The sequence below is a fragment of the Phyllostomus hastatus genome, unplaced genomic scaffold (genome assembly GCF_019186645.2).
Source record: "Phyllostomus hastatus isolate PE091 unplaced genomic scaffold, TTU_PhHast_1.1 phas_contig_34, whole genome shotgun sequence".
Classification (NCBI taxonomy): domain Eukaryota; kingdom Metazoa; phylum Chordata; class Mammalia; order Chiroptera; family Phyllostomidae; genus Phyllostomus; species Phyllostomus hastatus.
Window position 1 is genome coordinate 58,371,178 of NW_025333857.1, and position 26,732 is coordinate 58,397,909.

General features: G+C 42.1%; 1 protein-coding gene across 1 annotated transcript in view; it reads right to left on the bottom strand.

Annotated features, from left to right (window-relative positions):
* SVEP1 (sushi, von Willebrand factor type A, EGF and pentraxin domain containing 1) overlaps positions 1-26,732 on the bottom strand; it is a 161,474-nt gene that overhangs the window by 116,972 nt on the left and 17,770 nt on the right. The window contains exons 2-3 of the mRNA XM_045840312.1: positions 16,617-16,872; positions 13,131-13,307 (exon numbers count right to left, since the gene is read on the bottom strand). Coding sequence (XP_045696268.1) covers positions 13,131-13,307; positions 16,617-16,872 — 433 coding nt within the window. The remainder of the gene's footprint in view (positions 1-13,130; positions 13,308-16,616; positions 16,873-26,732) is intronic.

Below are 26,732 nucleotides of genomic sequence, written 5' to 3' on the forward strand. Positions count from 1 at the left end.
GAGAGCACCCTAACGACTCTGCCCAAGTGGTACCAGAGGAGGAGGCCAAGTGGAAAGGGGGGTCTTTCATGCCAGTGAAGACCACAGGGGTGAGGGTTGTGTCTCACTCCCACATGCACCCAGAAGTTACAAGGGGACCCTCCCCACCCCTCTCTCCACCGGAGTGGTATCATCTAGGAAAGGCAGGACTGCCACCACCACCAAGCAGTAAAGAGGTGCCCTCCTTGTAGTGGCAGTGGAGGTCATGTGGGGCACCATAGCGGGGCATTCCTAGCCTTCCCAGCCAGGGTGCTATCCGTGGCGGCCTAGCAAAGAGCCAGAACGTCTATCCACATCCAGCAGTAACGAGGACCCCCGATACACCTGCTTATCGGTGTCAGTGGGGGTAAAATGAGGAACGTGGATTCTATGCCCACCAGTAGGAAGGGGGCAGTGTTCCTCATTCCCCTTCCTCTGTTTCGAGGGATGTTTATATAATATTCCTGAAATGACAAAATTACGAAAATGGAGAACAGGTGAGCGGTTGCAAGAGGTAAAGTGGGAACAGCGAGGAAAGTGTTTATGGCTCTAGCAGAGCCATCATGGGTCCCTGTGGTGGTGGAACTGTTCTGTAACTTGACTGCATCAATGCCAATGTCCTGGTTTGGTTATCACGCTATAGTTCTGCAAGACGTTACCGCTGGGAGAAGTTATGAAAATGATATAGGGGATCTCTCGGTAATATTTTTTAAAACTACTTGGGACACTACTATTATCTCAAAATAAAACAAATGTAATTAAAAACAAAAAAAAAGCCAAAGGCAGAGAAGCACAATTTCAAAGTGCACCCAGAAATATCCAAGATAGAAAAACCACATATTGGAGATTGGGTTATTTATTTTTTATTCTTTGGCCTCTGCTATGCAGCATATGGGCTTGGAGTAAGCATTAATAAGTTTTGAGCAAATGAATGAATAAGTAAATAAATAAAGCAAAGTGCATGTTTAGATACTCGAACACAGCATATGGAAACTCTGCTTGGTTCCCATCTTCCCGGGAATTTTCCATTCCTTTTTTGGCGAGATGAAGGTGAACACGTCTACTGACCCCGAGAATCACTGGCCGAGAATCAAAGGAAGCCATCTGGAAGGCCGAGTTCAACAATAGGAAGTGGCTAATCACACATGTATTCCTTTCATGCCATCTAGTTCCTGAGATCGTTTTTGAAATGTAGTCCTAAAACCACGGCATTTGTGTGTGCGAGTGTGCATCTGCCTAAAGCTGTCTGCATGTGTTCATGATGGATGGTGCGGGGCAGTGTGTTAATTCATGTAACAGTGTGAGACAGCATCCCAGGATCTTATAGATTTTTATCATGTAAGCGATTATTTAATAAATATATAAAGCAAAACATTATTACTCTACATAGCATAATGTTAGTGGTGGGGAAGTTTTCCATGAAAACTTGAGATTTTAAATTTTGTCAAATTATGGAAGCAGTTAAATGGAAATAAATCATGAACTATGGAACAAGTTATAAGAAAGAAATCTATTCATTTACTCATTATATGTGGAATACTAAAGGCACAAACCATAAAAATTAATAAAGCAATATAACAATAAAGCATTCCTGCAGCAATAAAGCATTCCTGTTTCATCATTAATATTTAATACTTTAAACAAAGAGTTATTTCACTATTTGTGTGCAATATCATTGTTAACCTAAAAAATACAAAGAAATCAATTGAAAACCACTAGGATGAACAGATTAGACTTGTAAGGTGGCATGGTACAATAAATGCTTCAAAATCAACAAATTTGTATGCAGAAGCACTGTATTTAAAAAATGCAATAAACTCCCATCTATAATTAGAAAACTATGCATTTGATAAGAACAATTTGAAAGAGAATTGTGTACCTCATGAAGAACTGTAAAATTTTTTGAAAGTGACATCTGAATAAGAAAGTCAATGTGTACATTTATACAGGAGGAATATACCTCCCCAGCCATTCTAATACTCATGTACACTCTTCATCATATTTTGTTCCCGGTACCAAGGCGTCTATAGAGCCAGAGTCAGGCATGAAAGAAACACCCCTGACCTCCAGCCAACCGCTCCTCTCTCGAATTAAGGCAGAACAAACAGGTCCTCAAAGAAGCTCCAAGGTGCAGTTTCCCCAAGATTTGGGTAAAAATATATCAACGTACATTGTTAGGTAAAATAATTTTATCAGAAACTCTTGAATTGTAAAGATTTATTAAAATCTGTAGCACTTTGATTTTTCCCAAGCATGATTAGGTTCAACCACCTGTTTCCAAGTGAAAAGAAATGGGGAGTCCTTTAGTAAGTCCCAGGGAAGTCTCTGCGGGACTTCCCAGAGACTGGAGAGAGCGAAGGACTGCAATGACTGAGTAGCAACTTTCGCAAGCCGTCAGCTTTCCCACTGTTCAGTTTCAATGAAATTGAAAACTGACCTAAGGGAGTCATCAGCTAATACATCATCTGTAATACTTTTTTGATGATAGAGAACTTGTTACTGTTGGCATGTAACTCAGGAGAAACTCAAAGAATTTGGTGACATCAATTTAACACAACTGTTTCAAGTCCCATCTACATATCTGTACGGAGAAGGCTGTCAGCACTAAAACCCAATGAAAAATAGAAATAAAATTGATGCTGCAACTAACAGAAATCCATGGGTACAGGAATCTCCCACAGTACTTTATTTTTATGTGTAATGAGTATCAAAATGTGTCTGTTTGGCAAATTATATAGAAATAATGATTATAATAATAGCTCAAACTAATAGCAGTTTTGGTCACAGAAAATTTAAAAATTAGTTTCCATTTATATTCACAATGTCTATGGCAGAGAAGTAGAATGCTGTGGTCTCTAACATGCTTTAATACATACAAACACTTGCATTGGAATACAATTATGTGATGGATGTAGAATGGAAGAGATTTAAGAAAAGAAACCATGCAGTTTTTTAAAAAAACGTGCTTGTTCACAAATGGATACTTCCAGAAGGAATCAAATTTGCTGTGGCATTTTGATTTCCTTGGGTACATTCAAAAGTGATATAATAGTTTTATTTTAAAATGGTGATGTGGTACTATGGAAATGCCATCTTTTAAAAAACCTGCCAAAACATCTTTAGATGGCTCTGTAAAAGTTGACAGGGTACATGGGTTTCTGATACTTTTTTAGGAGTTACATAAGCAAAAGCCCTTGAAGACTTCTGATTTAGCAGATGTTTTTCTTTTGTCTCCTTTTTATTATTACTGGAAAGAGTTACCAATAATGGGGGTGGGGTAAAGAAGAAGGGAAAAGAGCAAATTTTACGATGATCAGCCAGATTTGCTTGTAATACTTATTTTGGCAATTTTAGAATATTGGGTAAATTTTGATAAGTATTTCTGAGGAGCACAGTATACTGACTTAGGGGGATTTCTGTCAAGGATGGCGGCCTAAGGAGCTCTTGGGTCACCTCCTCCTAAGAACACACCAAAGCTGCAGCTCCATAGAGAATAACATCCTCTGAACAGAAACTAAACGCTGTTGGAGCAAGCCCCATGCGTCAGGTGACGGAGAGAAGCAGGTGAGAGGCTGGGACAGAATCTCACCTGGCATGGAGTCCCCCGGCTGTGGAGAAACTCAAAGCCCAGAGTTTCTCCCTGAAGGGCAAAGAGTATGAACACCAGGTTGGGCACCCCAACTTAAAGGCCTGCACCTGAGAGATGAGCCCCCAAAGTATGCTTAAGACTAAAATGACCTGAGAAATGTCTCCTACAGGGCTATTCGCCAGCACCAGGGTCCAGCACAGAGACAGCCAATCCAGAGGTGTCCAGACTTCATGTGAATGACACTCATCTGCTAATCTTAAAGCAAGGGCCCAAGGGGCAAACACCTGATTTTATCTACAGGCCCACTGGCTGGCGAGCACCATCTTCATGTTTTCTCTCTACCTTGCTTTAGCCTGCAGGTGCTGTCTTGCTATTTTTCCTTCTTTTCCCTGGCAGGCGCCACCTGGATGCTCTCTCCCTTTGCCACACTCAAGAGGGCCGGTATCTCCTGGAGGGCAGCTTTCATAGATGCCTGGTGGCCCTGTGTTTGCAGCCACCACCCAGGAAATACCCCTTGATCACCTGGCTCTAGTGGCCAAGGAAGCCTGTGTTCTTGGGTCCCACAGGATTACACCAATTGGAGTGGCAGTTCTCAGCAAAGCGAGCTACCACCCCCAGGGCACTGCACAGACAACAGACTGAAACACCCCCCCCCCCATTCCTTCCATGAAAGAGGCTTCCTGGGTACTTGTCCCAGAGATTTGGCCTGATGGACAGGCTTCAGGTTTCGCACACAACCGGGGGCTTACCCAGGTGTTCTCAGGCCACAAAGGCGGATGGGTGCCATCTGTGCTCTCTCCTTCTGCCTCCCTGCAGCTCACTACTATGTCCCAGGCAGGAGCTAACACACTTGTCCAGAGCCCCAGTTTTTGTGACTGCTGCTCAGGGGACACCCCCACACCGCCTGGCTCTGGTGGCCAGCAGGGTTTACACTTATGGCCCCACAGTATACATCTGAAGTATACATGTGCATACTCCAAAAGCTGCTGCTCCCTGAGGGTCTGGCTTCCAATCAGGCTGCAGCTGAGTGCTGACTAATATCCTCCCTTTTGGGGCACTGACAGGTCTTGGCATACCCTCGATTAGTAGGAGTCATTAACAATCAAATAGGCTGCTGGGACAATCACCAAGGACTGAGGGACAACCAAGAGCCAAGGTAGGGTTGAATGATAAGGATCGTCTCCTACAGGAGGCTGCTCCTTCAGGACTTGGGGAGGTGGGTGTTTTATCTGAAGCACAGAAACCACCACAGAGAGCAAAGTGAAGAAACAAAGGAACGCGTTCCAAACCAAAGAACAAGATAAAATTCCACACCAGCGTGGAGAGAAGTAATTTACCAGATGAAGAACTCAAAGGAATCCTCACAAAGATGTTCAAAGAAATTGGGAGAAGACCAGATGAACACAATGAGAACTTCAACAAAAAGAAAGAAAATAACCAGAAGGTACTGAGACAGGATAGTGCGAAGGCAGGCAAATTCCTTGGCAAGGGGAAAAGGAAACTGAGACAGGGAGCTGAACACAGTGGCCGGACACTTTACAGCCAGGTGCAGACGGTCACCAGGGCAGAAGGCCCCCAGTGCCTGGCAGGGGGCAGAACTGGGAGAACAAGGACCTCACCCCCAGGCTGACCTTCCCTCCCCTGGCCTTTCCTCCCTGGATACAATGTCTGGGAGATAACAGCTGGCCCTCAGTTGTATTCCAGCTCCAGGCCCAGAAAAGCAGCAAAGCCAGGTGGCTGACACCAGAACCAGCCACAATGACTAAAGACCCGCTGCCCTGTCACTGACCAGTCAGTGGAGACCATGCCCCTGAAAGAATGACTATGCTTCCACCTGGAGACCTGATGACTAGGCTACTGCAATGCCCCCCAGACCTCCCCTAAGATTCCTGCCCACAGGAAAGAGAGAAAAGCCTCAAGACAAAGGGCCCAGGGTGTGCTCTCCCTCTGGGGAGCAGCCCGAGCCATTCCCTTCCCCTTCTTCTTCCCTCACTTCTTCCCCACGGGCACGTGTCTCCTCACCTCCTCACCTCTAGGGCAGCTGGCAGCTGGTCCCAGGCTGATCCCCTGAACCTGTCCCCGGGTGAGCTCCCAGGGAGCTCAGGCAGCCCAGCCCAGACTCTCCTGTTGCTTCTTCTATGGTAAGCCCTTCCTTGTTTCATTACTGCAGCTTTGATAATGCATCCTCCCAGTCACCTGGACTCGTGTTGTGAAATCTTTCCTACACGAGGTCAGTAACTCACACACTACAGTTGGCCCCAGGCAGACCCGCTCAGGGCCAGGCCCCTCTCTGGTAACGGTACCAAACAGAAGTCATAGAGCTGAACGAAGACCACAGTGACTGGGCTTGAAAATACAATATACTGACTTTGGAGTGCGGTGATGTTTCACACGTATGGTGTAATTCCATGTGTTTTCCTGTTACCAAATTAAAATACACCGGAAAACAGGCTATCAGGACTGTAATACTGACCTCATTCAGTAGAAAACTGAACAAACCAGCCTCATCTAGGCAGCAGTTAACCACTCTACCCCTGAAGTTGACGGGAATGCATGTCAGCATGCGAGCAGTATTCCTTCATAAAAAAGCAAATAGGAATCCATTGTACAAATTCCTCACGCCTTACAAATCCATTGTCAGTCACCTCTGGGGATGTTATTGGGAGGAAAAAATCAGCTAAACTCAGCTCAGAGAACAAGATTTCCAAATGTTTTGGTTTCCATTCAAGAATCTCTAAAGAACTTTGTCCTTTCTCTTTCCAAAGAAATGACATAATACTTAGGAAAACATGTGCGTGCATGTGGGGTGGGGGTGGGGATTTGTGTGCATATGTTTACATACATAATAAGATATCCCCCAGTAAATCCTCCAGTGTTTCTATTTCCATAGTGTATCCTCATTTTATAAAGAATAACAGAACCGAGACTTTGGCTCGTTCGCTAGCCCTCAGCCTTGGCTATCCTTTAACCATCATTTTCAATCTGCTAATTACTCTAACCTCACTGAAATGGATTCAATCTCTGCAAAGAGCAGTGTCCTCAAGATGCCTATTGTCTCCATATTCTGCGTCTCTCAGATCCCTCCAGGGAAAATTCAGAACAGCTGCAAAGGCTTGGATTTACAACAGAAGTTCACTGGTGAATCAGCTGACATGATGACCCAGCCATCTAAAAATGGCTAAGGTAGTGCATCCACCATCAACTGCATTTGACTTGTCGGCAAAGTTAAACCAAATGTAAATATTTTGCATTCAAATGAATTAAATACACCCTTAAAAACTTCCCACCATGTGCTTTCGTGCTAGGGATCCTGTGGTTCCCAGGGCAGATGTGGAAACCGAGCAATGGCCAAAGATTTCAACGACGAGTTCCTGTCCATGTAAGATTCTGATATTCAGCTTGACCTCTTACCCAACCCTTTTTCTGGAGCACTTACCCTGGGCTCTGAGGCAGGCCGTCAGGTTATAGAATGAATTAGAGAGCCCCGCCTATTGGAACTCTTCACTAGTCTAGGGGTCTAGGAATAAAGGCAATAGTTGGGTGAGGACGGAAACACAGCCAGAAGCAGCTGAGGAGTGAAACAGCACGGAAGCACGGAGCAGACTGAACGTGAATGGAGGGGAGGGAGGAAGGGGGTAATGGAGGAAAGACGGGGGAGGGACTAGACAAAGAACATGTATGCATGGCCCATGGACATGGACAATGGTGTGGGATTTAACTGTGGGGGGGGTGGTGGAGGGCAAAGGGGGAAAAATTGGGACAACTGTAATAGAATAACAATAAAAATGATTAAAACAAGAAATAGCGTGGTTAGGGGAAACTGTAACTAGTTCCAGCTTTTAGCTCAAAGGACAGAGAGAGATGAAATCATGCAAAGCCTTTATTCCATGCTAAGGAGCTTAAGTTTATTCTTGAATGAGTCACAATTAAAAAATTAAGCAGATTTGTATTTTATATGACTCATTTTCTACTTTTCCTCACCAGCATTAGCTTGGACCACATGACAGTGCTGTTTTGTGGGTTGAAAATGATCAAATATTGATGATCTCCTGAGGGTCAAACTAATACTTAACAGAACTTGAAATTATATTTTTGATTGCGTGCTTATTTGTTGAATGTCTGTCTTTGTGACTAGACTGCAGACTCTGGAGCTAGGGAACTTGGGTTCACAAACTAGCTCTATTAGCTTTATAGCCCTGGGCGAGTTACCTAACTGCTCAGACTTTTGCTTTCCTCGTCTCTAAAGTGGAACAATACTCCAGGGAGTTGTTATGAACATTAAATGAATTACTAAACATCAATGCTTGGAAAAGTATCTGGAATAGAGTAAGCACTATTTTAGTATTAGTTGTTACTGTCATCATCATCATCATCATCAACCTCATTGTCAGCATCACTGTCCAAATGTCTATGTTGAGTGTGAAGTATAAAGAAATTGTATTAGAGCTAGAAATGGAAGCAACATCCTTTCATTGGCCAGCACAGTTTTTCAGTACTCTTCCCTTAGCTGAAGTTCAGTGACTAACCCTAGAAAGGTATTTTCTCAACCTTTTAAACCTTCTAATGCAGTGTTCAAGTCCCACACAATTTCTGAATCATACAAAACATTTGTATGATTAATGAAACCTTATGTAAGAGTTTTTTTAAAAAATCATAGGCCTCTTATAAAGCATTGATTTACAACAACAAAAAAGAATATTGATATGCAAATGTTCCTGGACTTTCTCCATTTATGGTTCCCTAAGGAGTGATGTAGAATTAATAGAAGAGGTTTGAGCTAAGGCTTGGGTGGCAAGGTATGTGTGCCCACGCTTGTGTGTGTGTGTAGGGGAGAATTTGAAGAGATAGGTGCAGAAGAGTTACGGTTACTAAGGGAAGGAATGATGAGAAAAGGGGGATTTTAACAATTGCTCTGTTTTGTATGTTTCCATTATGGCATTAAGAGAAAATGAAGGCTTATACTATCCTGAAATGTATTTTGGTTGCTGAACTATTTCATTCACTGTAATGGCTCGCTTAGACTGGACCACATAGGGGATGGCTTTCTAAGTCTTACAACTGTTTCAAATTCCTTTTTCCTAGCAAATTTTTTAGCGTTATTTAAATTCTGTCAAATATGGTTTCTGTGTTCGGTGCCATTATACAAGTGATTGAGATACACTTGAACAAAGCATCATTCTACCTTGAATTATCTATTTATTATACGATCTTTGCTCCTATAAAACCTATTAGCACATACTCTTTAAGACCACCAGCTAAAAGCACAGGATTATTTTGAAATCAATTCAAAGAAGTCTGGAGCCAGGGGAAGTGAAAACCAGTCCAAACACCCCAACGGTTTTACAAAATTGAACTTTTTGGCAAAGTATGACTTGTTAGTAATTTCTAACAAATATCACCAGTCTTGCATTCCAGTGAGGATGTTCACAATATGGAACAAATCCACAGTCATCAAAATCTCTCTGTGCATCAGGGTCCTGACATGGAGCAGACACTTGCTGCTACTGATGACTATGGTGCTTGGGCCATTTCAAGCAAAGCCATGGCCTTGGACAGGATGTTGGAGGGTCATTGTTTGAGGACCCATGCAGTCCAGATTGCCATTGGCAAGCCCCCAAAACAATGAGGGGAAAAGGAGGAGGAGATCACAGAAGCATCAAGGTCATCAGCTTTCTCTGAGGCCACCCAGGCACCCTTCAAGACAGTCTGGCATAAAGGAAGGGCTCCAGGCTAGGAATTGGGAAATCTTAATTCCAGTTCTGCTCAAATTTCCTATATGATCATGAGACAGGGTTTTCTACTCTTCCAACTGAATGATGAGAAAAACCCTCACGGCTAGCTCTAGTATTCTGCTCTGTGATAAAATTAATTAACAAATATAATTCGCTCCAGCATATAATTATTCCCTGATCAAGGTAAACAGTCTCTACTTTCTTCAATATCCAATGGCCCATTATCTCACTGCCTTTTCTCAGTTAGTGTTCTTGCTTTCCATTGGATACTTGTCAGGTCACTGTTAGTAGGTGCCAGCTTTCTCGGTGGTATTCACCTGCAGGCACAAATCTACCTCATCCCCCCCAGAGCAGGTTCTCAGGTGAGGGCCACTAGTCTAGCTTAGAGGACTAAAACTTACAAAAGATGTGGTGTCAGTTATCTTCAGGTATCTTGTTCTTGAGCTAATTAGTTTAATGTTCTTTCATTGGCTTTCTTGTATTATTTCACAATGATTAAAAGCTACCACTGATTAAAAATTGATGTGTCAGATATTACCCTAAGCATCAAAGTATATATTCTCTCAATTACCTAACTATCCATCTATAGATCTCTCTTTATACACACATATATACGTCTGCATATGTAAGGTGGGCAAAAGTAGATTCCCAGTTGTTCCTATGGAAAATCATACAATAGTTAATGAATAATAACACAAGCATAAACTCTGTTTTGTGTACTCACAACTGTAAACCTCCTTTTGCCCACCCCTGTATATGCACACACATATCTATAAACTATTTATAGGTGTCTGTATACATATATGTGTGTGTGTGTGTGTGTGTGTCTATGTGTGTGTATAAAACTATACCATTACTAAGCTGATTTTACAAAAGAAATGGAGAATCGGAAGAAATTAATCATCCAAAGCCACATAGTTTGTAATCAGCAGAGGATGAATTTGAGCCAGATCTTCCTTTGTTTTTAAACACTTTGAGCACAGTTCAGTGTCAATGAAAAAGCAATGTGTACAAGAAGCTATGTTCAAAAATGCAGAATAAGTGGTGTGGTGTCTTGGAAATAACACAGGACTTAGAGAAAAGCGTCCTGCATCCCTTCCTGGTCCCTGGGGATGGCTGGATATGCCATCTTGAGCAAGATATTCAGCTTTCCCGAAACCTCAATTTCCTCTAGTAGAATGAGGGGTTTAGAGCGGATAATCTCTAAGATTTCTTTTGGCTCTCTAAGGGAATGATTTGCTCCTGAAAGGCACTGTGTCTGTGATGAGGAAAGATACACAGAATTCCAACTATTCGGAATGAAAGGTAACATTCTCTCCTGCAGAAATAAATAGCCATGGTCTGCTTATGCTTCACATTGTAGCTTAGAAGGTACCATCTTAGTCTGTCCTCCTCTGGAGCCCTTGTTTATGCCACAGGCATTTTTATTTAATAGCATACACGCCAGTTTGCATTTACAAATGGATTTGTGTGGTTCGGCTGTAAGTACTGAGAAGGTGGGGACCATGTCTGTCTGCCCACCATTGCAGCCCCGCATGGATTCCATGCCTGGGCTCAGCATGGAGAAGGGGCTCCGGAACATCTGCCAACTAAACCCATTCTGAAGGGGCTCGCGGCTGCCAGGTGGTCAGTACTGTATGATTTAGAGCTAATATTTCTTTCTGTCTTTCCAAGAGAAAAAAGCCGGGTCGTGAGTCTCTCATGCCACAGGAGGGGTGTGATTTATTTACTTTCCTCTTTGCTCCTGGCATGCAGGAGAAGCCAGTGATGAGCGCTGTCTCCTACAACTGTACACAGTCCCCGTGTGCACCTTGGAGTTCCCATACCACTTTTCCCGATACCTTAGAAACAGATGCTGGACATGACAATGTGAACATTTATATTGATGCAAGTGTATCTCATTTGTATCATGCATGTAAGCAAGTATTTAGCTGAGGCTTACTAATTTAAAAGAAGGGTTGGATACACAAACCCTTCTGTGCTCAGTGTCCTTGGCTGGAACCAGTAGCAAAAGTGCTCCTGTGCTCTCTCCTGGGGCTCTCCTGACAGGCCTGCCCAGACTCATCCGTGTCACGGACCACTGGGCCTTTCAGCCTGGAATGTCCTCCTGGTGACAGCCACTGCTGCCTGTGTAACGAGGGGCAGTGGGTTTGTGACCCGCCCCCCTCTTCCTGCAGCTTCTCCCCTGGGATGCTAGATTATAGTGCCATGGAGCAGTGGGGGCTGCTGCCCGGTGTGGCCGAGGCTGCTGGGCGGCCATTCGGCAGCGGCTTGTTGGCAGGCAGGGAGCAGTTCGGTCTGGGACCACACGGAGAGCAGACGTGCTGACTACAGCATGGAGCAAGGAAATGAGAGCTTCTGCCCGTGTCTGGTGGGCTAGGATGGGGGAGAGGAGGAGGAGGTGTTGGGGACCGTGCCAAGAGGGGCCGTTGATGGAAGTGTGGGAAGATTCAAGGGGAGGCATTTTGCCAGCCCAGAGGCAGTTAGGCAGATTCCACCCCCTCCCCCTTAAATGAGGAATCCTGCTGGGTCGAGTAGGAGCAGGGCCAAGAAAGGAGCGATTCTGCTGGGTGAGCATGGATGGTCAGACCTAGGAAGGACGTGTCTGCAAGCTGGGATCAGAGCCAAGGAAGGGAGGAAGAAGCAAGGCGAGGCGAGGGGCAGCAAGGTTAGAAGACAGCACAAGAAGAACACAAGAGGGAATGTCCTATGAGGAGGACAAGAGAAGGAGGAAGAGAGAGCAGGTCAGGCAGACAGGGGAGAACCACGTTTCTGGGCTGTAGAGCAGGCCGACCTTCCAAAGGTCAGGCTAATGTTCACGTGACACGAGCAACGACAGACCACGTGGAACAGCATAAAATAACCCTGCTGCTCCTACATGTTCCTGGGGGGCGTTGATTTCCACGGGAATGAGTTTTTCCCAAATAGCAAATCACAGAAGAGCTGTTCAAGTTATTTTTTAAAAAATGTTACTTTTTAGGTAAAAAAATGAACAAACAAATAAATGCTATCACAGAAAAACTACGTTACTTCTAAATATTATATATGCCCTAAAATATAATGCACATCATGAGAATCCTAAATTGCTCTTCTTGACTTTCTAAGACAATATTTAAGACACCAAGATCCTCTGGTAAAGAAAGCTAGAGGAGGTAAAATAATGAATGTCAATAAAATGAATTCCATTTTGATGTGACGTCACCTTCATGGCTTTCTGAAGCCCCTTTTTGGAGACTTGTGAAGAGCTGAGAGACTATCAAGCGAATGTTGTACTTTATTCTGTGACAGTCCCACAAGTCACTGGGGCCTGAGGACCAGAATCCCACTCGCTTCAATCCATACAGAGACTGAGGCGTACTTTGGTTTAAGAGCCTAGAGGATAGATCTGGCTGTTGACTGATGGCAAACAAGAGACCCCAAGTCCTCCACCCTCCCAGTTCTGAATCCCGGTTGGAAGGGGCGTAGCAAGCTTCCATTCTCCCGCTCGGAACTCTGCCACCACAGGAACACACTGAGGCTAAGAAGCCACGGAACGGACTGCCTAGTGGTCCTAGACCAGGTCGTTTTAGACCAGACTCCAGCCAGCTGGTCCCCACACAGATAAGAGAACTCAGCTGAGATCCCGCCCAACTCATTGCTAATGACAAATGCATGTCCCCATGCTGAGAACAAAGGAGCTGCCCAAATGACTCATGAGCAATTCATACTAAGGGGTTTAAGCCGTTGAGTTTGGGGGTCGTTTTTGACACAGCAACAGATAACCGATAGAGTTAGACAGACCGGAGACTCACCTGTGCACTCATACTGGAGACCTTTCCCATAATACCCCTTTTCGCAGATGCACTCAAACTGCCCCGTGTGCGTCCCACACTTGCAGCTTGCCATTCGGTCGCAGCAGTCTTTGCCAGCTTCGCACAGATAGGAGCAGTGGGACATATCCTCTTGAATAAAACTCCCAGAGGGCAGATCTGGCCATGACAGAGGGTAATAAAAAAAATGAATTAACAGTTGAACATTGCAGCTCCAGTTGCTACAATTTAAGTGCAAGCTGGAGAAAATGTCTTTTCATATCCGTTGAATTCCCAACTGCCCCCCCGCTCCCACCCACATAGGAACGTGTGTTACTTGCGCTACCACAGACTGGGAATAGGTTTCCGCCAGTTATTTCAGTCTGGGACCTCATCAGTTCTCGAGGCCACGCGGGGTCAGGCAGAAAATTAAGTGCTTTGGGGAGGAATCTCCAGATGCGGCAGGAAGGAATGCAGTCGGTCCCCCAGGTCATTCCTCTGGCTTCCACGCCAGCAGGGCTTCACTGCCTCAGTGTTTCCAAAGTTCATGTCCAAATACAAAAATAAAACTACGATCCTGACTGCTGCCTAAGGATGCTGCTGTGAGCTACTGACCCAGGACTAAATACCATCACTCATATAGTCGTTTGATGGAAGACTTGAATAACAGCATCACAAAAGCTGAATGATAGACTAGGATCTGGTTTATCTCTCAGTTTTAAGTAAACCATCCCATTTTATGTAAATGGAGATCATATGGCTGTACTTGAACCATGTTCTGAAGTGAGGCATGCTGGGAAGTCAAGAACTCAGATCCGTTCAGAAAGGGACTTTACAGGACCGGGTACGGTGGAATATGACTGATCCAGAATGGGTGGCCTTAACCAGGCAAACAATAAGTGCCCTTTACTCTGTTGAAGAAGTTCAAAAGTCTTAGCCCAAATTTCAGTGCTAAGTCCCTGGTGCCAGACAGGCCACGGGTCCCAAGTAGGAACTCAAATGGGTGAGTTTCAGCAAGACACGGGGACTGTGATTGAATACCTGGAAACAAGACTGGTGATGTCCTCAGTTACGGAACATTTGCCTCTATGCCTGAAGACTCTGCATGCTAAGCAGGGAAAAAGGAACGGGAATACTCCAAGGAGAAGAGACCGGTACAACCAGGCACCCCACTGAAGCCCCACCCAGTGGACTGTGGTGCTGGTCAAGAGCCAGTAACTCGGCACTTAGCTCTGAGACATTCGGCCACAAGTTTATCTGGCAGAAGAGCAACTTAGGCAGCAAGGAAATCGAGCTATCAACACTGGTGCACTGGTATTCAGGGCTGAGAGAGAGAAGTGAACACGTTACATATGGGGAGAGCTATCATTCTATAGCCCGTGTCTATTTAGAATGACCGGAAGCACGGACAGTCTTGACACCAAGAGTGGATCCACCCAAATGGAAAGCAACTTCAGAGAACACAGAGGCTGAGGAAATGAGGCTCACTGCCTTTGATCTGATCATAATTTTTCAGAAAAACAGGGTCTTTCCTGACCAAATCTGGAAACTCAATCAGAGTATTACACATTCTAAATGTTAGTTAATTAAGATAAAAGCAAAGCCTTCAAAAACTCCGTTGTGATATCGTAACCAAAAGAAGGTTCTGTTCCACCCAGTTTCTGGGTCAACTTGTACTTAGGCAGAAGGCCCTGACCCCACAGGACAGAGGGAAGGTAGGACTTGAAATGAGTCCTCTCCAACACAGCTCATGGTACTCATAATTTCATAATCCCATCTAGTAACACCGCCCCCTGGGTTCCCAATCAACACATCCCTTTTCCATGAGAAGGGGAGAAATGATGAAAAACCCCAGTAACTGAACTGCCATGTGCTGAACACTATACTTGGTGAAATTTTAAATATTTTATTGAGTCCTCCTGATAAAACTATGTAATATAATAACTCCATTTTAAAAGTAGAGCAAACTGAAGCTCATAGATGTTAGATAAAGTATTTAAGGTAATAATAATGGACATTTATTAAGGGCTTAGTATCATAGGCCCTCAGTAATATTTAAAATCACTTTATATGTATCAACCCGTGTAATTCTTGTAATAATCCTAGGTACTAGGTACTATTCTCCTTCCCTGTTTTATTAACAAGAAACTTAAGGAGTACAAAAGTTAAATAATTTGTGAAAAGCCACTCACCTAGAAGATGGCTAAGTGGGATTCTTTTTTTTTTAAGATTTTATTTATTTATTTTTAGAGAGGGAAGGGAGGGAGATAGAGAGAGAGAGAGAAACATCAATGTGCAGTTGCTGGGGGTCATGGCCTGCAACCCAGGCATGTACCCTGACTGGGAATCGAACCTGCGACACTTTGGTTTGCAGCCTGCGCTCAATCCACTGAGCTATGCCAGCCAGGGCCTTAAGTGGGATTCTTTTGCTGCATACATAGCTAGCCTGAGGTCTTGCCCTAGACTCTTTTGGAACTACAGTAGGGCTGATCTGCTTATTATGAACATCACTAGTTGCCTGAAACCTCATATTGCCGTGATTTGCCCACGAACGCAACTCTTTCACACGGACCCCGGCCAGAATCAAGCCTAATTTGCTACGTGGCTTTATCTGAGGCTAGAGCTCCTGTCATCTCCTCCCCATCTATGCGTTTCTCTTGTCGCTCACCAAGCCACATGCCCCCATTATGCCTGGAAGTTCATCCAACTTAAACCATACAAGTGAACGTCTTAATAAATGTGTACCAAGAATTCTAATGAATGGCTTTGCTGACTTTACTTCCTGTTGGGGTAATGTTATTCAGCTTTTAGAGAGCTTATGTAGCTTCAAGCTGTCAGGTCCAGAAGTGTGTGCTAAGCATTTCCTGTCCCTATATCTTCATGTGTGTTTCTGGAAACATCCTGGTGGGATCCACTATGCCTATCACTGAGCGGTTACTTCATCCTCCCGGATAACTTCCCACGCTGTGTGTGGCCTCGAAACACACCTCGATTCATTCCATTGATGCTAATGGTTCCTGGTGGGAGCATATGGATATTTTAGCGAAAATATATCACAGCTGTTAAAAACAAAACAAAATACACTATTGTTGCAAGGCCGGCATGTCATCTCCATTTATGAAGTTCAACACATCTCATAATACACCAAGGGCACCTCAGCATCACACTCAGTGAAGACTTTGTAGGGTGTGATGTTACCCTCTAGTGGGTCTCAAGCAGTAAGAGAGAAGGAACCCCCATTGAAATGCACCATCTAGCCCTGGCTGGTGTAGCTCAGTGGATTGAGCACCGGCTGCGAACCAAAGTGTTGCAGGTTCGATTCCCAGTCAGGGTACATGCCTGGGTTGCAGGCCATGACCCTCAGCAACCGCACATTGATGTTCTCTCTCTCTCTATCTCCCTGCCTTCCCTCTGTAAAAATAAAATAAATTTTAAAAAATCTTAAAAAAAAAAGAAATGCATCGTCTTATGCTGTTAGGTTTCCATTACCTTCATGCAATGCCCGGCGAGCTAAAGCCTCGAATTCTTCGAAACTGTGGAGCAGGTAGCAGTGCTCCTCCTTTGGCAGGGACGCCATGTCGTTCAGTTCCCGAATATTTCCTTGCCATATGCCGAAGGTGAAGATCTCCACTCCAAAATCTCGTAGCAATGCTGCAACTGGTCTAGGATCTCCCCCATTAGAATAGCCATCCGTGATGAGAAATATAACTTTTGTGGAGTTTTCCCTGGAATGATGAAGAATTTGCTGCAATGAAAACAGAGGATAGTTAGTATGAGTTTGTAGTGCATTCACCTACTATGTGCTTCCCTTCTTATGTACAATAGTATTTGTGGCACTCATCAGCATTTCACCAGAGTGAGGAAAGGGACATAGATCACGGAGAGAAGCAGGCGCAGACAAGAGCCTACAATGGCCCCACAGAACCACAATAAACCTTGGAAGCATTTGAAATGCATCAGCACTGCCATGGAGCTGGCTAAGGAGAATAGCAAATGTTTATGGAATGAGCTTTTATTAATATTATCGTGATTGTTAAACTTTTTTTTAATTTTCAGGCTCTCAAAACATGAACCAAATCTGACTCCCAGGTATCTGCTTTCAAGCATGCATATCTCTCTCTCTCTCACTCTCTCTCTCTCTCTCTCTCTCTCTCTCTATCGCGCGCACGCTCTCTCCTGCTCTGTCTCGCTCTCCACCCTGCACCCCGCACCTCGTAGCCATACACTAAAAGCCTAACTGGAGGAAAATTTAAGGGAATGTCTTCTCCAGAGTTAATAATGACCAACTTGCTTTCTATATTGTTCTTCCACCGTCCATCCGGGATTGTAGAATTGATTCAATACTTCATTCTTTTCTACTGGGACCACCCAGTATCCGCACAGAATCAGCTGTTGGTGGCGATGTCCTGTCTTCATGAGAAAATGCTGATTTACTCGACCTGACACTAGGGCTGTATTGTTTTAGGACAAGTGAGCTTTATAAATGTTTTTGCTGTTCTTCTTTATAGATAAAAGAAAAAATAAAACCTTTTTTAAAAGGCATCTATTTACTGCCATTGATATCTTGTCGCATCAAACTGGACAGGCACAGATAATTAAGTGGTGAATCTGGCATTGTAATGAAATGGCATGTCATTGCTTTCCATAATGATTGGATAAGAAAGGTAAAGGAGAGTCACAGTATATTTTATAGCAAGTTTTTAGAAGGCATTCAGTGTTCATTAGGCAGTAAGAACCCTACATTCAGACAGTACTCAAGAGGAGCTACAATTACTTCCTATGTTTTGTTAAAGTTAAAAGGAGGTGATATGATTTTAACAAATAAATGCCTCAATTCACTTTATGGGCATATTCAACCATAAGATCCATATTCTCTTAGAGTATACAATTCATGTTTATATACAGCATTCTTTATAAATACATAATCATTAGATTATAATCTAATAATCCTTACCAAGTGTTTTAGCGTTTGTGAGCTAAAGATAAAACCTTTACACCTGAATTTAAAGGCAATTAAACTAAGCATGACTCCAGAGAACATCTGGAAAGCCAGAGATTTGAGAAGAGATAATTAAATGCTTCACCCCACTCCTTCTCAAAAACCTACTACTACTATAAGCTAGTGAAGACTGCTAAGGGCATGGCAAAGAGAATCAGAAACCAGCTGAAGAAGCTCAAATAGAGGGTAATTTGAGTATTAATAAAAACAATGACTGAAATGTATAAAGTATGATACACACATATACAAACACACTTTCCGTTAGTACACATCCCAGGCAAAAAGCCCTATCAATTGTAATGGACCGGACCACACACACACACACACACACACACACACACACACACACACACGTTTTTCTTTCATTCAGTACAACCTCTGGGGAACAATCCTATGATCTGTTATGGATGACATGAGCTAGCTATACATTTCTTTGTCTCTAAAATTGGGTGTCAGTATTCAAGGGGTAACTCCTACTTCTAGCACTCCAAGATGTGCTGAGTTGTGTTTATAACGTCCTTGCTCTTGACTATGTGATAAACTCTTTTTTTCTGAGTGGTTGCACTCTGAAATCACAACCCAACTTCCATGGACACTCCCCTAAGCTTTAGCTCATTCTTATTACTTTCCTACAAGCCCATGCCAGTTAATGTACACAAGATGCTCAAAAAGTGAGAATGTTGATGGAAAGGAGAGAGAGGAAGAAAAGTACATTGTTTTTTCATTTTCAGAATGATAGTCTTGATAGTGCCTGGCCCAGAGTATGTGCTCATAAATATTTATTCAATGAATTAATCGATGAACGAGTGGAGTGGATAAACTCTAGGATATGCTGCGGAGAGTTATTTGAGTGAGCAGTAGGAATGTATGAAATACCTGTGTGTGTGCGCTTGCATACATATGCACAGTATTTTGTACCGCTGTATACAAGAAAAGACCGTTTCCTTTCTGTGTCTTTATTGTCCTTCTGACATAAACAAATCCTATTTTGTACTATTAATCTTAGCCCATTGTCAATGACACTTCTCAACATCCAGGTTAGGATTTGGTGGAGATCCCTTGCTGTACTCCTCCTTACAGAAACAACACTTGAAGCTGTGATCCTATTTTTCTTCTCCTCTTGTGGGGAATGGGTGAATATTTACAGGAACCATTATACCTGTCGGCAAGGAAAGGTATTAAGCTTAAAAGAACAATAGCAGCGGGACCAGCAGCCCACGCACAGAGTTTCACAAGATCTGGGTTCGGAATGCACTTTAGAGATGGAGGACGAGTGGACAGTTCACGGAAAATCACTTGCTCCCACCCCATCCTGGTGCTTCACTGCACTTGAATAAAAACATAACTCAAGAAAAATATGTTTCATCCCGCAGATCTCACAAGTAAATAGACCTGTGGTTATTTCTGTGGAACCTGGCAGAGGCCTAGCCCTCAATTCCTTCTAAGTATTCCAGAAATATTTTACATCATCTGCTCTCCTTTGGAAGGCATTTAAGAAATAGAAATTTTGGGTCCAGGATATCGCATGAGGCACAAACTTTGCTGCCAAGGAAAAACTGAACATGCACTTTGTGTGGTAAAAGGTTATCACCATCTGCATTGTATCAAGCCTCTGAGTGGCTTGTATAAATATCTGGCAGGGAAGTAAGCTCCCCTTGTCCAGCAATAGTCATTAGAATGATAAAAATGCAGGGTTGTGTAACTTGTTCTAACACCCGAGATCCATCACCATTACACAAGACCGAGGTCCCCCCTCCCCCAAAAGTCAGGCCACAAGAGAACTATTTTGAAAAACTGGTCTTGGAAAAAAAAAAGGAGCGGTCACAACAAATCTGACTTGGGGACAATATTTGCCCTTGGGTTCTATTAATTAACTACCTGGCGATGTAATTCCAACTGCAACCCAATCTCAGCCGTGACCAACCACTGCAGCCCCTTGAGTGAGGATAGACACTCAAGATAGAGAACCTCATAAGTCATCTTTTAAGAAATTGAACTTCATGCACTGTTACCTATTGTGCATGTATCAGAGGCATTCTCCTCCAGGGAGCAGAAAGCTAGTAAATTATGTCAGTGTTACAACTTGTTCTCCACATTTGTTTTTCTCCATTAGGAAACATTAACTATAAACAAGACACACTCTAAGCTACACAGAATACTTGTCTCATCCTTCAAGTTCTAAAACTTCACCAGGCTTTGTCTGTTATTTAGTGACTATTTTTAACGTGAATAATCAGATATTTTGCAGTTTAAGGAATGTTTACTGTTGAATATTTTTGAATAGTATTTCTGGGAAAAGAAATTATGTGTGCATCTGCTGGTCCCTCATTTTCTGGACTTCATATGTTCCATACTTTTTTCATTTTCTTTCTTTCTTTTTTTTATAGTAAGAGTAATTTTTTTTAAAGATTTTATTCATTTATTTTTAGAGAGGGGAGGGAGGGAGGGAGAGAGAGAGAGAGAGAGAGAGAGAGAGAGAGAGAGAGAGAGAGAGAGAGAGAGAAACATCAAAGTGCGGTTGCTGGGGGTCATGGCCTGCAACCCAGGCATGTGCCCTGACTGGGAACCGAACCTGCGACACTTTGGTTCACAGCCCACACTCAATCCACTGAGCCATGCCAGCCAGGGCTCTTTTTTCATTTTCATCTCATCCTCCTTCTTCCTGGATTTGGTGGAAGTGCCTCCAGTCTTTCTTCCATATCCCTGTTTGGTTTTATGTAGTGGTAGCTCTCGTCCCTTTCTACTTCCAGTGAAGAATTGGTCCTGGCACTGCACTTATTTTCTCGGTTACTGTGGTCATAAGTGGGGCCACATACTCAACCCAACAAGCTCAGAGGAGAGCAGATGGCAGGCCCTACAGACTCCGAGGGCAATGATCTAAACCTCAGAGGATGATCTGAACATAGAAATTCTTCACTAAAAGCAGGTCATGGGGGAGGAGGGGCGTTTTAGGCCTATAGCTTCCTTGACAAAGGTCAATCTTTGTAAGTGCGTCTGTCTACCTTGCATGTAAGCTGAACAGACCTGTGAATGTCAGAGTAATCTCCTTTCCTAGGACACAACCCCCAGCTCCAGGGCACGTGACCAGAGACCTCTCACTGCTGTCCGGTTGCCCACAGAGCGTCTCCACGGTCTGTGACTGTTAATTACCCATCCTGTGCCCACCAACGAATAAGAAAGATTTGTCTTTCTGTTTTGCTTTTTTAAAAAAGACATTATTTAGAGAGGGAAGGGGGAGAAAGAGAGAGAGAGAGAGAGAGAGAGAAAGAAATATCAATATGCGGTTGCTGGGGGTCATGGCCTGCAACCCAGGCATGTACTCTGACTGGGAATCGAACCTGCGACACTTTGGTTCACAGCCCACACTCAATCCACTGAGCTATGCCAGCCAGGGCTTCTGTTTTGCTTTTTATCCAGTTTTAGAGATTTGCCCCCTTTTCTTTCTCCCACTCCTTTAATCTACCACCAAAAGATTTCATGTAACCCTCCTTACCTCTCCTCCTTTGATTCTAGTGTAAAAAACCAGCTTCAAAACTGTTGTTCTTGGGAGCATTTTCTCAATCTGCTCAGATTTTTGTTCCTGGCATTTGTCATTTTTGGCCACCATGCCAGGGCAATTTTATTTCATTTTAATTTACTTAAATGTAAGTAGCCACATCTGGCTAGTGGCTACAGTATTGGACAGTGTGGGTCAGGACAGTGATACCCTCATCCCCGGAGGAAAAAACACAAGTCTAGGGCAGGCCTATTAAAATATTGTGTAAACTCAAGAACTGCAAAATCAGCCTGAAAATTTAGAAGAATACATAATTTAATACAGAAATATGAAGAAAACAAACACAATTGAATGTTGCTTGCATAACGAGGATTTAAAAAAGTCACAGTCTCTATGGAAGGATCTAAAAGCCATAGAAGGAGAACAGGCTAAGATGGAAATGAATATGTGTAGGAGGAGGAAGCTTTGCTAAGAAAATAATGCAAGAAAATACAAAATACAATGGAAGACTCAGAAATCCATATTGCTAGTGGTAAGATAAGATGTCAGAAATTCTAACTGATCAAGCTTAGTACAAATTTCAGTGTAGAAAGCTGCACACTAATCTCACTTATAAACACAGAAGCACAATTCTAAATAAATACTTCCGAACTGAATTCAGAAAATATTCAAAGAATCTTTCTCCTTTGTTGAATAAGGCTTATTCCTCAAATGCAAAAATAAATTAAAATTAGTCTTTTGCTGTGATATAACACAGTAACTGTCCCAAGGAAAAGAACATGAGAATCCAAGATGCTAAAAAGGAGTTGACTAAAACTTAGTTTTGCCTCTTTAATGAAAAAATTAGAAATAAAAAGACACCTCACTAATAATATTACGCTAGAATATCTATCTAAAAGTACAATGTAAATTATGCTCAATTGTGAAAATATTTCCCAACTAGGGAAGGAATCAATCAGTCATCACAGGTATTTTCACTATTTTTTAAAAATCTTTGACATTTCCAGCCAAAGCAATAAGGCACAAAACCATAGTAAGCATTGCACTTCTTCAAACTTCTGCTTCTTTTCAAAAAATAAATCAGAAATAGAAACAAACAACAAATGAGAAAATATACACATTATGATGATCAAATAAAAGATTAAATTTTTTAAAATGTAGAAAACTTTTACATATCTCTAAGAGAAAAGAAAAAGGAAGATAACAGAAATATAGGTCTTTTGATCAAACAAAAGGAAAATCCCCCAAATTCTACCGTTGTCAGAAAGTATAAATATCATTTAACTTCATTAATAACCAAAATAATGTAGGTTAAATAATAGTAACACTATTCTTTCACTTCTTAAATGACCAAAGATTTTTTTAAAATTTTCATTGTAAAATATCTGGTGAAACAGATGTTTCTGTTGCGACTCCTGATATTTAGAGCACAGGCTGACAAAGTGACGCAAGCCTTAAAAATTTCACATTATTTAAACTTAAATTCTATATCTAAGGATATCTTAAGGAAACTACCAGAAATACATGCAAAAAATCACCAAAATGATGCCAGAATAATTTCCAATAGTGAAAAATGGAAATAACATAAAATTCCAACAATAGGTTACTAGTTAAATAAATTAGAGGGCAATCATTTAATACCTCTACAGTGATATTGTTGAATAATATTAAAATTTAAAAGTAGATACCAAACACAACTTCATCACATTAGTGTAGATATTATGTGTAAATGTTCTGCATGTGTGTACATACATGTCTAAGTATGACTGATAATATATACATCAAAATGTTGACAGTCTGCCCTGGCTGGTGTGGCTCAGTGGATTGAGCACAGGCCTGCGAACCAAAGGATCACTGGTTCAGTTCCCAGTCAGGGCACATGCCCGGGTTCCAGGCTGAGAAGCATCCCATTGATGTTTCTCTCCCTCTCTTTCTTTCTCCCTTTCAACTCTCTCTAAAAATAAATAAATAAAGTCTTTAAAAAAATGTTGACAATCTCCTAGGATTATATTTAAGGGCTTTTATTTAGTTTTATTTTGTAGTTTTGTATCATATCCAAATTTTCTTTCTCCCCACCTCTGTTCTTCCCCTGGGGAATGATGTTAACTCAGAAATGTGAATTGCACCTGTAGACTAATGACGCCCAAACGTATGCCAAGTTACACTCGTAAACCCCCAACATGAAGTTCCCGTGGTCCAATGGACACTCTGCCTGAACATGCTATAGCCCTCTTGAACTCAATGTATTCTCTCCTCCTATTTTCAAGACATCAAATACGGCCACATAGTCTATCCCTACAACACAGATTTTACAAGTCTGCAGTCTAGGAGTAATCTGTAATGTCTTCTCGCTGATCTTTCACCTTTAGTAACCCTTCCAGACACTTCACCTCAGAATGACCTCCCTCCCTCACAATCTTACTGCCCCCAGCCTTTGTTCAGGTATTTCCGCCTAGATTACTGGAAACAAGAGATGTTTTAAACATCTCTGGCTGAAGCTGCTCTTCACTCAAACACATTGTATGACCTGCTGTCCAAGTTATCTTTCTGAAATACTGATCTGATCACGTTAAAAAAACTTCCATGATTTTCTCTCTGTTTACAAAATAAAGTCTAATTTTTTTTACATGTCAAAGGACTGTCCTAAATAATACTTTCAATGGCACCACTCCTCACACTCCAATCTCCTACCTACTTCCCGGCCTACCTCTCGTACTACATTCTTACTACACCTGAGTCTGTTCGGGGGCGTTGGAACGTGCCAGGCTTACCTGATGTTTGCCCGGCCTGGAACTTCCCCCCCCAAGACTTCTTTTGAGAAAGCAATTATCAATGCAAAGCGAATCAGGGAACATCTAATTAAGGAAATTAACATACCAAAGTAACTCTGTTACATAAATCAACCCACTTATTATAGGCTAGCAATGTGTCAAACTATGGAGCTTCTACTGGTCTTTCAATTCCTCTGTCTTGTGACAGCAGAGTGGTGTTGTGGGCCCAGGCCCCACCAGCGACTGCTTTCGCTCAGGACCCACGGGCCAGGTCCCCACAGCTCGTCTCTCCATCTTGGTTTCACCACAGAAGCAGCAAGGGTACTTGGCGTGCGGGCTAATTTGAACTTTCTTCACCATTTTCCTGAGGGAGGCACCATAAAGGGGGTCCCCTATTTACTGATGATTCTGACCTCCTTGGTGTTTTTACCATGTCGCCACAAACTAGGTCAGAACCCAGGGAGGCTGCCTGGACATGCTTAACAACTCTTGTTCATCTCCCCACATGTCTGCTCCTCTTTTTTCCAGTTCTTAAAAATGCAGATCAAAGTTCATCTCCTCTCTGAAGCTATCCTAAATTCTTCTGCTGTGCAGAAAATATTCATCTTTGTCCATAACCCCCCCACTACATTGAATTATCCTAACCCCATCATAATTATAATTGACGCACATATATTTGGCTATATCCCAAGTTGGACTGCAAGGACTGACCCTTACATTTTTACTCTATCGATGATCGAAAAATAACTATGAAATAGTGATGAAAGAATAAACCAGTGCCTTAATCTTCACTGGCTATAAGTCCAACATGCAGAATAAACTAATAAATTCTAGTCCCAACATTGTTCTTATGAAAGTCCTTATAAATATTATATTTAAACTTGTTTCCCTAAATCTGTATTGATGTGCTGTGCTAGAGACTTTTAGTTCTTCTTTTTGATGGTATGATGGAAACACTCGCTAAAAACAAAAAATAAAACAATGACAAAACTATAACTGGGAAGAGTACTCTGCCATACCTAAGCCTTCTTCTTTATACTGTGATATCAAATCAATCATATTTAGTATGTCTCATTTATTTTAACTATGTACTCAGGCTTCATAGACTGAAATTCTAGAATGAAAAATATGTTGGCTCAATTAACATTTAGGCTATTTCTAACAGTCTAGCCAAATCACAGAACAACCAGTGGGTCAAGAAAGAACTTAATCTTAGATTTATACTCACAGAGTTCTTCCACCCACGTACATGCTTTAGTTATTAAACACAGACACAAATCATTTTGAAATGGACCCATAGGGACAGTAGATCAAATTGTGAAATGGTGCGCACAGGAGTTGCAGAGCTGCAGACTGAATCCAGACTACAAAAATCAACAGAAAGAGCACGCAAAAGACCAAACAGATTTCTAATAGTGCCAAATTCCATCACCCATTCTATAAACACACAAAGAACAAGGAAATCTGGACAGCGAAAAGTCGAGTCATCAGAATCCAAATGAAAATTAAAGAGGCCTAACATATCACTATTAAACAAATTGCTAACTTAATATAAGATGCTAACGTCACTATTAATACAGTTATGAGTAAATTTATAAAATGATTTCAGTTGACATGTTTAATGACTACACAATATGACCAAGCGGTAGTTCGTCCAAAGAGTCAAAGTTGAGAATTTATTTATGTGCCTCACATCAAGAGGTCAAAGGAAAAAGGAAGACAATCTCACATGATATTTGGGCACCAGTTTATGACTGTATAAATGATGTAGGCAAAGAATAGAGAGACACGTAATATGACGAAGAGAGCTACCATAAACCAATGGGCAATATCATGTGTGAAGCATTCTCACTAAATTCAAGAACAAGGTAAGAATGCCCCATGACCTCTAGGTGGGGAGTCTAGGTAACATAACGAGGCAAGAAACAGAAATAAGTGTAATAAAAAATTACTCATATTTCATGTGAAAGAGAATCAGAATAAAGGAAATGTTGAGGGGTGCTGAGAATGCATTATGCAAAGGATAACTGTTTTAGAGGCAAAGTTGTTCAGTAACAACTGACCAATGACAGGAGATTTAAAAATTCAATCGTGGCATCTACATGATAAGACACACTTAAAGGTCATTTTAGAATTTTAGTGCATGAAAAATTTCACTACTCAGTTTTAAGAATAAAAATTACATGAAGTGCTTTTATTATATATTTACATATAAAACTATCTGATTACACATCTACAAAAAGAATAAGAGACAAAAACTGCAACTGTGATTATATTTTCTTGTTTTATTTAAAACTATTTATGGATATAGTATTTCCACAATAAGAATGAGAAATTAT